The sequence below is a fragment of the Lithobates pipiens genome, unplaced genomic scaffold, assembly GCF_037356315.1.
Source record: "Lithobates pipiens isolate NorthernLeopardFrog02 unplaced genomic scaffold, aLitPip1_a1.2 Scaffold_22, whole genome shotgun sequence".
Classification (NCBI taxonomy): domain Eukaryota; kingdom Metazoa; phylum Chordata; class Amphibia; order Anura; family Ranidae; genus Lithobates; species Lithobates pipiens.
Window position 1 is genome coordinate 14,757,171 of NW_027507784.1, and position 12,483 is coordinate 14,769,653.

The 12,483-nt window shown below is 48.1% G+C and overlaps 1 protein-coding gene across 3 annotated transcripts; it reads right to left on the reverse strand.

The window, feature by feature from the left end:
* Positions 1-2,089: 2,089 nt before the first annotated feature.
* NIF3L1 (NGG1 interacting factor 3 like 1) lies at positions 2,090-12,381 on the reverse strand. 3 transcript variants are annotated; one of them, XM_077446939.1, is made up of 7 exons: positions 12,359-12,381; positions 10,227-10,680; positions 8,817-8,970; positions 8,613-8,739; positions 8,218-8,356; positions 4,292-4,375; positions 2,090-2,520 (listed from the first exon to the last, which is right to left on the reverse strand). In XM_077446939.1, exons 2-7 carry the CDS (start codon positions 10,654-10,656, stop codon positions 2,336-2,338), a joined length of 1,119 nt encoding a protein of 372 aa, XP_077303065.1. In that variant the 5' UTR covers positions 10,657-10,680; positions 12,359-12,381; the 3' UTR covers positions 2,090-2,335. The 3 variants fall into 3 exon arrangements, with proteins under 3 accessions (XP_077303065.1, XP_077303063.1, XP_077303064.1); XM_077446937.1 differs by lacking the exon at positions 12,359-12,381 and adding an exon at positions 11,442-11,599; XM_077446938.1 differs by lacking the exon at positions 12,359-12,381 and adding an exon at positions 11,054-11,189.
* Positions 12,382-12,483: the final 102 nt, after the last annotated feature.

The window sequence follows — 12,483 nt, forward strand, 5'->3', positions numbered from 1 at the left end:
CCCCTCCTTACATCAGGGTCCCCATCAGAGCCCCTCCTTACATCAGGGTCCCCCATCAGAGCCCCTCCTTACATCAGGGTCCCCCATCAGAGCCCCTCCTTACATCAGGGTCCCCATCAGAGCCCCTCCTTACATCAGGGTCCCCCATCAGAGCCCCTCCTTACATCAGGGTCTCCATCAGAAACCCACCTTACATCAGGGTCCATATCAGAGCCCCTCCTTACATCAGAGTCTCCATCAGAAACCCGCCTTACATCAGGGTCCATATCAGAGCCCCCCACTTACATCAGGGTCCCCATCAGAGCCCCCCTTACATCAGGGTCCCCCATCAGAGCCCCTCCTTACATCAGGGTCCCAATCAGAGCCCCTCCTTACATCAGGGTCCCCCATCAGAGCCCCTCCTTACATCAGGGTCCCCATCAGAAACTCGCCTTACATCAGGGTCCCCATCAAAACCCCTCCTTACATCAGGGTCCCCATCAGAGCCCCTCCTTACACCAGAGTCCCCATCAGAGACCCTCCTTACACCAGAGTCCCCATCAGAGACCCTCCTTACACCAGGGTCCCCATCAGAGACCCTCCTTACACCAGGGTCCCCATCAGAGGCCCTCCTTACATCAGGGTCCCCATCAGAGCCCCTCCTTACACCAGAGTCCCCATCAGAGACCCTCCTTACACCAGGGTCCCCATCAGAGACCCTCCTTACATCAGGGTCCCCATCAGAGCCCCCTCCTTACATCAAGGTCCCCAATAGAGCCCCTCCTTACATCAGGGTCCCCATCAAAGCCCCTCCTTACATCAGAATCTCCATCAGAAACCCGCCTTACATCAGGGTCCATATCAGAGCCCCCCCCCTTACATCAGGGTCCCCATCAGAGCCCCCTCCTTACATCAGGGTCCCCATCAGAGTCCCCCCCTTACATCAGGGTCCACATCAGAGCCCCTATTTACATCAGAGTCTCCATCAGAAACCCACCTTACATCAGGGTCCATATCAGAGCCCCCCCTTACATCAAGGCCCCCATCAAAGCCCCTCCTTACATCAGGGTCCCCATCAGAAACCCACCTTACATCAGGGTCCATATCAGAGCCCCCCCTTACATCAGGGTCCCCATTAGAGCCCCTCCTTACATCAGGGTCCCCATTAGAGCCCCTCCTTACATCAGGGTCCCCATCAAAGCCCCTACTTACATCAGAGTCTCCATCAGAAACCCACCTTACATCAGGGTCCATATCAGAGCCCCTCCTTACATCAGGGTCCCCATCAGAGCCCCTCCTTACATCAGGGTCCCCATCAGAGCCCCTCCTTACATCAGGGTCCCCATCAGAGCCCCTCCTTACATCAGGGTCCCCATCAGAGCCCCTCCTTACATCAGGGTCCCCATCAGAGCCTTTCCTTACATCAGGGTCCCCATCAGAGCCCCTCCTTACATCAGGGTCCCCATCAGAGCCCCTCCTTACATCAGGGTCCTCTTACCCCCTTACATCAAAGTTGACCCTAGAGGGCCCCCCCTCTTACATCAGAGTCCCCATAAGAGCCCATCCTCAAATCAGGTTCTCCATCAGAGGCCCACCCCTTACATCAAGTCCACCCTAGGGTTCCCCTCTTATTTTAGGGTTAGAGCCCCCCCTACATCAAAGTCCAACTCAGGAGCCCCCCCCCCCCGCCTTAGGAGTCTCCCATAAATCAGAGTTCCCATTAGAGCCCCCCCTTACATCAGAGTACCCATCAGAGTGTGTGACATCCCCGCCCCTCCTCATCACATCAGAGAAAGCTTTGCATTCATTCAGAAAACACAAAGAGATCTCTGAATGGCACCTGTGCTGAGAGGCCAACCGCCTGTGCTGACAATGCATGAGCCTGGGCCAATCAACACGAGACCTGGAAGACAGTGGAGATCAGTGTGATAGCAGTGTAGTAGCATAGTAGTAGTTCTGTCTACTTTAGTGATTTCCAGCTTCTCAGGGCCATTGGCCAGGTGTGATATCAACACGAGCTGTGAATGTATTTGGGAGAATAAATGAGCCAATCGTGTCAGCAGGGGAGATGAGAATTTTGGGAAAGATCCTAAATAAACACACAAAGATGTTCAAAAATCTGCCAGTTTATTGTCATTATATATAACCGTCTGATGTTCCTCACACAACCAGAAAAGGGTCAGGTCTTATTGCTGTTCCTCCTATCACCTGCAGGGGGTCCTGTTCCCCCCCCCCCCCCCACACAACCCGCAGTCTTATTGTTGTTCCTCGCACCACCAGCAGAGGGCCGTGGCCTTTTGTTGTTCCTCGCACCACCAGCAGGGGGGAGGGGAGGTCCTGGTCTTCTTGCTGTTCTTCAAACCACCAGCAGGGGGTCACGGTCTTTCTTGGACACCACCACCTCCACCTGTCCCTCCAGTCTCTCCGCAATCTGCCCCCGCAGCTCCTGCAGATACCCCCGCTCTGAATTGCTGTGTTCGCACAGGATGACGCTGTGACCCTCTGCCACCGCGTCCAGCACTTCGTGATGGGACATTTCACCTGCCGGGGGGGAGACAGACAAGTTGTGGCAAGGTATGGGCAAGGCTCAACATGGGAAAGTCCAAAAGAACAGCATAGGCATTGAGCTGCCCCGTACAAAGACTTTGAAGAGATGTAAAGTGGAAACAAATGATCACAATGCAAACTAGCAATAACATTCTTGCTAAAAATAGAAAAATAAATGGTTTCAATTTTATTTATTTTTTTCTAAATAAATATGTGAAAAGTGTGTGTGTGTGTGTGTGTGTGTGTGTGGGGGGGCATTTGTATTCAGCCCCATTTACTCCGATACCCCTAAATAAAATCTAGTGGAACCAATTGCCTTCAGAAGTCACCCAATTAGTAAATAGAGTCCACCTGTGTGTCATTTAATCTCAGTATAAATACAGCTGTCCTGTGAAGCCCTCAGAGGTTTGTTAGAGAACCTTATTGAACAAACAGCATCATGAAGGCCAAGGAACACACCAGACAGGTCAGGGATGAAGTTGTGGAGAAGTATAAAGCAGGGTTAGGTTATAAAAAAGAATATCCCAAGCTTTGAACATCTCACAGAGTTCTGTTCAATCCATCATCAGAAAATGGAAAGAGTATGGCACAACTGCAAACCTACCAAGACATGGCCGTCCACCTAAACTGACCGGGCCGGGCAAGGAGAGCATTCATCAGAGAAGCAGCCAAGAGGTCCATGGTAACTCTGGAGGAGCTGCAGAGATCCACAGCTCAGGGGGGAGAATCTGTCCACAGGACAACTATTAGTCGTCTCTCCACAAATCTGCCCTTTATGGAAGAGTGACAAGAAGAAAGAGATTGGAGTAAGAAAGTCATAAGAAGTCCTGTTTGTAGTTTGTGAGAAGCCATGTGGGGGAGGGGGCAGCAAACATGTGGAAGAAGGTGATCTGCTCAGATGAGACCAAAATTCTACTTTATGGCCTAAAAGATAAACGCTATGTGTGGGGAAAACTAACACTGCCCATCCCCCTGAACACACCATCCCCACCGTGAGACATGGTGGTGGCAGCATCATGTGGTGGGGATGGTTTTCTTCAGCAGGGACAGGGAAGCTGGTCAGAGTTGATGGGAAGATGGATGGAGACAAATACAGGACAATCTTAGAAGAAAACCTGTTAGAGTCGGCAAAAGACTTGAGACCGGGGCGGAGGTTCCCCTTCCAGCAGGACAACGACCCGAAACATCCAGCCAGAGCTACAATGGAATGGTTTACATCAAAGCATATTCATGTGTTAGAATGGCCCAGTCACAGTCCAGACCTAAATCCCATTGAGAATCTGTGGCAAGACTTGAAAATTGCTGATCACAGACGCTCTCCATCCAACCTGACAGAGCTTGAGATATTTTACAAAGAAGAAGAATGGGCAGAAATGTCCTCTCTAGATGGGCAAAGCTGGTAGAGACACCCCCAAAAAGACTTGTAGAGAAAAGGGGGTTCTACAAAGTATTGACTCCGGGGGGCGCCATACAAATGCCCCTCCTCCACACTTTTCACATATTTATTTGTAAAAAAAATTCTAAAAACCATTTATCATTTTCCTTCCACTTCACAAGTATGGGACACTTTGTGTTGGTCTATCACATAAAATCCCAATAAAATACATTTACGTTTTTGGTTGTAAAATGACAAAATTTGGAAAATTCTAAGGGGTATGAATACTTTTTTAAAGGCACTAAACACCATTATAAAGAACACCAGTCCCTCTTACACGACAGCAGGACTGAGTGCTCAGGAATCCGTTTCACATACAGAGGACCTCACCTGTCAGGTAGAGATCAGCAGGGACTCCGCTGAGGATGCTGCTTCCTGAGCCGGCACACACGGCCATCACATTAACCGAGGATTCTGGGGGTAGAAGGACCGTATATTGTTATACACATTAATACTCATCAAGAAGGAGAAATAAGGATCCTAAGGGGGCAGAGAGACATAAAGCATGTCATCATGGAAGAGGAGAGCAGAAGCTAAGGGTCTTCAAAAGAGAAGGAGAAGAGAAGAAGCTAAGGGTCTTCAAAAGAGAAGGAGAAGAGAAGAAGCTAAGGGTCTTCAAAGAGAAGGAGAAGAGAAGAAGCTAAGGGTCTTCAAAGAGAAGGAGAAGAGAAGAAGCTAAGGGTCTTCAAAGAGAAGGAGAAGAGAAGAAGCTAAGGATCTTCAAAAGAGAAGGAGAAGAGAAGAAGCTAAGGGTCTTCAAAGAGAAGGAGAAGAGAAGAAGCTAAGGGTCTTCAAAGAGAAGGAGAAGAGAAGAAGCTAAGGGTCTTCAAAGAGAAGGAGAAGAGAAGAAGCTAAGGGTCTTCAAAGAGAAGGAGAAGAGAAGAAGCTAAGGATCTTCAAAAGAGAAGGAGAAGAGAAGAAGCTAAGGGTCTTCAAAGAGAAGGAGAAGAGAAGAAGCTAAGGGTCTTCAAAGAGAAGGAGAAGAGAAGAAGCTAAGGGTCTTCAAAGAGAAGGAGAAGAGAAGAAGCTAAGGGTCTTCAAAGAGAAGGAGAAGAGAAGAAGCTAAGGGTCTTCAAAGAGAAGGAGAAGAGAAGAAGCTAAGGGTCTTCAAAGAGAAGGAGAAGAGAAGAAGCTAGGGGTCTTCAAAGAGAAGGAGAAGAGAAGAAGCTAAGGGTCTTCAAAAGAGAAGGAGAAGAGAAGAAGCTAAGGGTCTTCAAAGAGAAGGAGAAGAGAAGAAGCTAAGGGTCTTCAAAGAGAAGGAGAAGAGAAGAAGCTAGGGGTCTTCAAAGAGAAGGAGAAGAGAAGAAGCTAAGGGTCTTCAAAGAGAAGGAGAAGAGAAGAAGCTAAGGGTCTTCAAAGAGAAGGAGAAGAGAAGAAGCTAGGGGTCTTCAAAGAGAAGGAGAAGAGAAGAAGCTAAGGGTCTTCAAAAGAGAAGGAGAAGAGAAGAAGCTAAGGGTCTTCAAAAGAGAAGGAGAAGAGAAGCTAAGGGTCTTCAAAAGAGAAGGAGAAGAGAAGCTAAGGGTCTTCAAAAGAAAAGGAGAAGAGAAGCTAAGGGTCTTCAAAAGAAAAGGAGAAGAGAAGCTAAGGGTCTTCAAAAGAAAAGGAGAAGAGAAGCTAAGGGTCTTCAAAGAGAAGGAGAAGAGAAGCTAAGGGTCTTCAAAGAGAAGGAGAAGAGAAGAAGCTAAGGGTCTTCAAAAGAGAAGGAGAAGAGAAGCTAAGGGTCTTCAAAAGAGAAGGAGAAGAGAAGCTAAGGGTCTTCAAAAGAGAAGGAGAAGAGAAGCTAAGGGTCTTCAAAAGAGAAGGAGAAGAGAAGCTAAGGGTCTTCAAAAGAGAAGGAGAAGAGAAGCTAAGGGTCTTCAAAAGAGAAGGAGAAGAGAAGCTAAGGGTCTTCAAAAGAAAAGGAGAAGAGAAGCTAAGGGTCTTCAAAGAGAAGGAGAAGAGAAGCTAAGGGTCTTCAAAGAGAAGGAGAAGAGAAGAAGCTAAGGGTCTTCAAAGAGAAGGAGAAGAGAAGAAGCTAAGGGTCTTCAAAGAGAAGGAGAAGAGAAGAAGCTAAGGGTCTTCAAAGAGAAGGAGAAGAGAAGAAGCTAGGGGTCTTCAAAGAGAAGGAGAAGAGAAGAAGCTAAGGGTCTTCAAAAGAGAAGGAGAAGAGAAGAAGCTAAGGGTCTTCAAAGAGAAGGAGAAGAGAAGAAGCTAAGGGTCTTCAAAGAGAAGGAGAAGAGAAGAAGCTAAGGGTCTTCAAAGAGAAGGAGAAGAGAAGAAGCTAGGGGTCTTCAAAGAGAAGGAGAAGAGAAGAAGCTAAGGGTCTTCAAAAGAGAAGGAGAAGAGAAGAAGCTAAGGGTCTTCAAAAGAGAAGGAGAAGAGAAGCTAAGGGTCTTCAAAAGAGAAGGAGAAGAGAAGCTAAGGGTCTTCAAAAGAAAAGGAGAAGAGAAGCTAAGGGTCTTCAAAAGAAAAGGAGAAGAGAAGCTAAGGGTCTTCAAAAGAAAAGGAGAAGAGAAGCTAAGGGTCTTCAAAGAGAAGGAGAAGAGAAGCTAAGGGTCTTCAAAGAGAAGGAGAAGAGAAGAAGCTAAGGGTCTTCAAAAGAGAAGGAGAAGAGAAGCTAAGGGTCTTCAAAAGAGAAGGAGAAGAGAAGCTAAGGGTCTTCAAAAGAGAAGGAGAAGAGAAGCTAAGGGTCTTCAAAAAGAGAAGAAGAGAAGCTAAGGGTCTTCAAAAGAGAAGAAGAGAAGCTAAGGGTCTTCAAAAGAAAAGGAGAAGAGAAGCTAAGGGTCTTCAAAGAGAAGGAGAAGAGAAGCTAAGGGTCTTCAAAGAGAAGGAGAAGAGAAGCTAAGGGTCTTCAAAGAGAAGGAGAAGAGATAAGCATCATCATGAAGGAGAGGAGAAGGTAAGGATCATCATGGAGAAGAGAAGGTAAGAAACACCATAAAGAAGAGTAGAGTCATCGTGAAGAAGAGAAGCTAAGCGTCATCATGGAGGAGAAGAGGAGAAGCTAAGCGTCATCATGGAGGAGAAGAGGAGAAGCTAAGCGTCATCATGGAGGAGAAGCTAAGCGTCATCATGGAGGAGAAGAGGAGAAGCTAAGCGTCATCATGGAGGAGAAGAGGAGAAGCTAAGCGTCATCATGGGGGAGAAGAGGAGAAGCTAAGCGTCATCATGGGGGAGAAGAGGAGAAGCTAAACGTCATCATGGATGAGAAGAGGAGAAGCTAAGCGTCATCATGGGGGAGAAGAGGAGAAGCTAAGCGTCATCATGGGGGAGAAGAGGAGAAGCTAAGCGTCATCATGGATGAGAAGAGGAGAAGTTAAGCGTCATCATGGAGGAGAAGAGGAGAAGCTAAGCGTCATCATGGAGGAGAAGAGGAGAAGCTAAGCGTCATCATGGAGGAGAAGAGGAGAAGCTAAGCGTCATCATGGAGGAGAAGAGGAGAAGCTAAGCGTCATCATGGATGAGAAGAGGAGAAGCTAAGCGTCATCATGGAGGAGAAGAGGAGAAGCTAAGCGTCATCATGGAGGAGAAGAGGAGAAGCTAAGCGTCATCATGGAGGAGAAGAGGAGAAGCTAAGCGTCATCATGGAGGAGAAGAGGAGAAGCTAAGCGTCATCATGGAGGAGAAGAGGAGAAGCTAAGCGTGATCATGGAGGAGAAGAGGAGAAGCTAAGCGTCATCATGGAGGAGAAGAGGAGAAGCTAAGCGTCATCATGGAGGAGAAGAGGAGAAGCTAAGCGTGATCATGGAGGAGAAGAGGAGAAGCTAAGCGTCATCATGGAGGAGAAGAGGAGAAGCTAAGCGTCATCATGGAGGAGAAGAGGAGAAGCTAAGCGTCATCATGGAGGAGAAGAGGAGAAGCTAAGCGTGATCATGGAGGAGAAGAGGAGAAGCTAAGCGTGATCATGGAGGAGAAGAGGAGAAGCCAAGCGTCATCATGGAGGAGAGGAGGAGGAGGAAGGTAAGGGTCATGATGAAGAAGGACAGAACTAGGGTCGTCATGAAGAAGGTAAGGGTCACAATGGAGGAGGAGAAGAGAAGGTAAGGGTCATCATGGAGGAAGAGAGGAGAAGGTAGGGGTTATGATGGAGAAAAACAAAAAGGTAAGGATCATCATTGAGGACAAGAGTAGAAGGTAAGCATCATCACGGAGGAGGACAGGGTAAGGGTCATCATGGAGGAGGAGGGGGAGAAGAGAAGAGAAGGAGAGGATAAGGTAAGGGTCATCAGTGAAAAGGAGAGAAGGTATAGACCATAATGGAGAAGGAGAGATCTCACCTAGAGTCTTCCCCTTTCCCAGTGCCAGACGGAGGTGAGCCAATCCCAAGTGACGTTTGACGCGGTCTACGGCTGCAGAAATGGACACCGGCTCAGACAGAGTGCAGAGACGTCCCATGCCTGTGTCCAGTAGGGGGGGCTGCAGAGACAAAAAGATTTTAGAAAAAAAAAAAAAAAACATTGTTACATTTTTGGAAAAGGGAGTTGTTGGGCCCACTCAAATATATATATATATTTTATTAGATGTTCTTTTATCTCTACAAAATTGAATGTATTTTTCATGACATTTTCCCTATAAAACCGACCACAGCCTACTGCGTTATCAGCCCCTCCCCCCTCAACAGCATAGTTTTTGGTTCGGCCCGGTGTAAATCTTCATGCGGAGCATCGCTCACCTTCTGCAGTGCGATGATCTCCACGCTGTCACGTAGACCCGGCTTCTCTGACAGAATAGCCAGGGCCTGCAGCAAAGCATCGCGGGAGCAGCTTAGGTGGATGTGGGCGCTGTCTTCGGGGTCGCTCCTGGAAAATGAAGATAGGCCCTGTAGACTGTGTACGCCATAGATCAGACAAGACATATACAAAGAGTGCATGGTTACATGAGCGGGTAGGTCCGCACACGGGTGTCCAGCAGGGATTGCAGTCTGGGCAGGATGGTCTCCGAGACGTCGCGGCCAAATTTCAATATGTGGTCATATCCGCCGGGGTGAGAGAGGGAGGTGCAGGTCCGGATTGGCACCGACACACAGGGGCCTGCAGAGAACCCACATTCATGAGAGATCTGGCTGTCTTTCCGCACTTCTACAGATAACATTTAAATATTGGCAAGAATTGATCAAATATAACTTGTATGGCCATGCTTATTCAAAAGTTATAATATATCCTTGTTTACTTTGAGGGCGACTCTGGAACTGAGAGTCGGCACCGACAGATCCACCGAGGTCTGAAGGTTTCTTCCCTGTCAACTACCCAACTTCATGCTGGTCCCTGGGCTACCTAGAGAGCATGGGAGAGCCCAGCTGCTGTTCAAGTTCCTCTCAACCCAATCATGGCCAGGTATAATTATTTACCATCGAATCATCCAGTTCCTGCACAAGACCACTTGTGACCATTTCTCATCAAAGAGCTCCTGCATATGCAACAAAAATGTAAAGAGGGATAAGAGCACAGATCAGGAGGGAAGAAGGCTAGGGTCCCCATGGAGGAGGAGAGGAGGAGAAGGCAATGGTCCCCATGGAGGAGGAGAGGAGGAGAAGGTAATGGTCCCCATGGAGGAGGAGGGGAGGAGAAGGTAATGGTCATCATAAAGGAGGAGAGGAGAAGGTGATGGTCATCATGAAGGGGGAGGAGAGGAGAGGAGAGGAGAAGGTGATGGTCATCATGAAGGGGGAGGAGAGGAGAGGAGGAGGAGAGGAGAAGAAGGTGATGGTCATCATGAAGGAGGAGGAGGAGAGGAGAAGAAGGTGATGGTCATCATGAAGGAGGAGGAGGAGAGGAGAAGAAGGTGATGGTCATCATGAAGGAGGAGGAGGAGAGGAGAAGAAGGTGATGGTCATCATGAAGGAGGAGGAGGAGAGGAGAAGAAGGTGATGGTCATCATGAAGGAGGAGGAGGAGAGGAGAAGAAGGTGATGGTCATCATGAAGGAGGAGGAGGAGAGGAGAAGAAGGTGATGGTCATCATGAAGGAGGAGGAGGAGAGGAGAAGAAGGTGATGGTCATCATGAAGGAGGAGGAGGAGAGGAGAAGGTGATGGTCATCATGAAGGAGGAGGAGAGGAGAAGGTAAGGGTTATCATGATTACATCATGCTTGTTCCATGTCAGTGACTGAAACATTACTGTTACCAGACACAGCCAGGCAACTAGCATTTTCAGACCAGGAATGGCCACCCCCAAACTTCTTCATTTGATGGCCATGTTGAAAGCATCACTGGGAAAGGCTGGTATTCAGAATTCTAGGATTTATGTGTTCCCTAAGATACATATAACAGACACACAGTGCCCGCTCACCCAGCGCCCTGCCCAGCCAGTCATTAACGCCGTTGCTCAGCGCATCGCAGGCAGTGTGTGGGGAATATATGGCCAGACGGTTCTCCAAGGCTTTCACCACCAGGCGCTCCTTCCAGTGTCCAGCCGTCAGCCTCTTCAGAGCCTTGAAGACGGGAGGGTGATAGGACAGGACCATGTTGGCTCCCATCCCCACCGCTTCCTCCAGGACCTCCTCCGTCAGGTCATTGGTCAGCAGGAGTTTCTGTACCTGATGCGGGGGGCTGGGCTCCACCAATAGGCCCACGTTATCCCAGCTCTCGGCCAGGGCCAGGGGGGCCAAGGCTTTGAGGTGGGAGACCACAGAACGGAGGTCCATCAAATGTCGCACCGGAGACCAAAGATGGGACGAAGGGGATGGCAGGAGAGGTCTGATCCAACGACTACCCAACATTCACTTCATCCGCGTACAGAGAGTCTGGAGGGAAACAAAAAGCAGGAAAAAAAATGAAAAATACAAAAAGAGAGAATTCCCCGTACAAAGCCAGCGTGACAACAAGAGGTGCTTATATGCTAATGTCGGGGAACTAGAAACTGGGGCAAAAGATGGAACTGGTGTCCAAGTCATCTCCTGTGCCCATTTCTCCCAACTCCAATATAAAGAACCAAATAATAGGCTACATTAAAAAGTGTTTCCCCTCCCCCCTCCCGTACAATCCCCTCTCCCCCCCCCCCCCCGTACAATCCCAGCATGACGAGGACAACAAACCCAACGAGGTGCTTATATGCTAATGTTGGGGAACAATGACCTCAAGCAAAAAAAAAAAAAATGGAACTGCTGACCAAGTCACCTCCTTCGCTGGATCTCCAACTCTGATATAAAGGACCAAAAACAACCCCTCCGGGGGGCTTTTTATGGACCTGAAGAGCTGCCAGAAACTCTCAGCCAGGCGAGCGGCATTGCGGGAGAAGCACAGCGATGGCGGCTTCCCCTCCTCCTCTAGGGAGGATCGGGAGTGTCAGCTTCATACTGAGCAATACACAGAGAGGAGGAACTACAAGGAGGTGACAGGACATGCTGCCCCAGCACAGTGTTCATTTCCACCCAGCTACTTCCTCTCTGGGGTAATGAGCTGAAAATATATATAATTAATAGAAGATAAACCAGATCTGATACTAATAATAATAATAATAATAATAATAATAATAAGGGGTTATATAAAGCTACTGAACACTCACCAGCACTGAGTGCACACCATCATGAGTCACTACAGGGGGCGGCCATATTATTACACCCAACATAAAAGCTTCTCCCTGTATAGAGGACGATGACGGAGTGTCGTCAGATTAGGCGACCCGTTAGAATGTGTAACGCTAAGTGACGTTCAGTCGCCGCCATCTTGCTACACCCCGCACTCCTCCACAGTAAGGATACACTGAGAAGGGGAAAGCGGACATCTTGTTACACCCACCGGAGTTTTGCATTCTACACTTAGTTTTAACAGTAAAGTGCGTTTCTATAGTGAAATGCAGTCCTTAGAACTCCGTCTGACTGGTTAGATGTCGCATTTTAAAATCAGTGGCAAGCCTGCTCAGCTCACAGGTTTGCTAATCTGACAGAAGTTCGCTGCTTTTAAAATTCAACATCTAACCAGCCAGACTGAGGTCGGAGTCCTATATTTCACTATATAAACTCAGTCCACTGTTAAAAAAAAAAAAAAGTATAAAATGCAAAACTCCGGTGGGTGTAACAAGATGTCCGCTTTTCCTCTTCTCGGCGCAACCTTACTATGGAGGAGTGTGGGGTGTAGCAAGATGGTGCCAATCTAACGTCACTTGCGTTACACAGTCTGACGGGTTGCCTCATCTGACGAAACAACGGCCATCTAACTACACCCAGCATTAAAGCTTCTTCCTGTACAAAGGACGATGGCGGCCATCTTACTACACCCAGCATTAAAGCTTCTTCCTGTACAAAGGACGATGGCGGCCATCTTACTACACCCAGCATGAAAGCTTCCTGTAAAAAAAAAACTATGACGACCATCTTACTACACCCAGCCCCATGTTAGATGACATTCACCAGTGTTAAAAAAAAACGCACATCTTACTACACCTACCTAAGTACACACAATTATAAATATAGACAGTAATACCCAACATTTTATTCTCTTCCCGAGTATACTGAATACGCGGCGCACCGACTGCAATAGTAGACCACCTGTTTGAAGTCTGTGGCCGCCATTTTACTACACCCAGAGCACAGGAAGTGCTGGGCGGA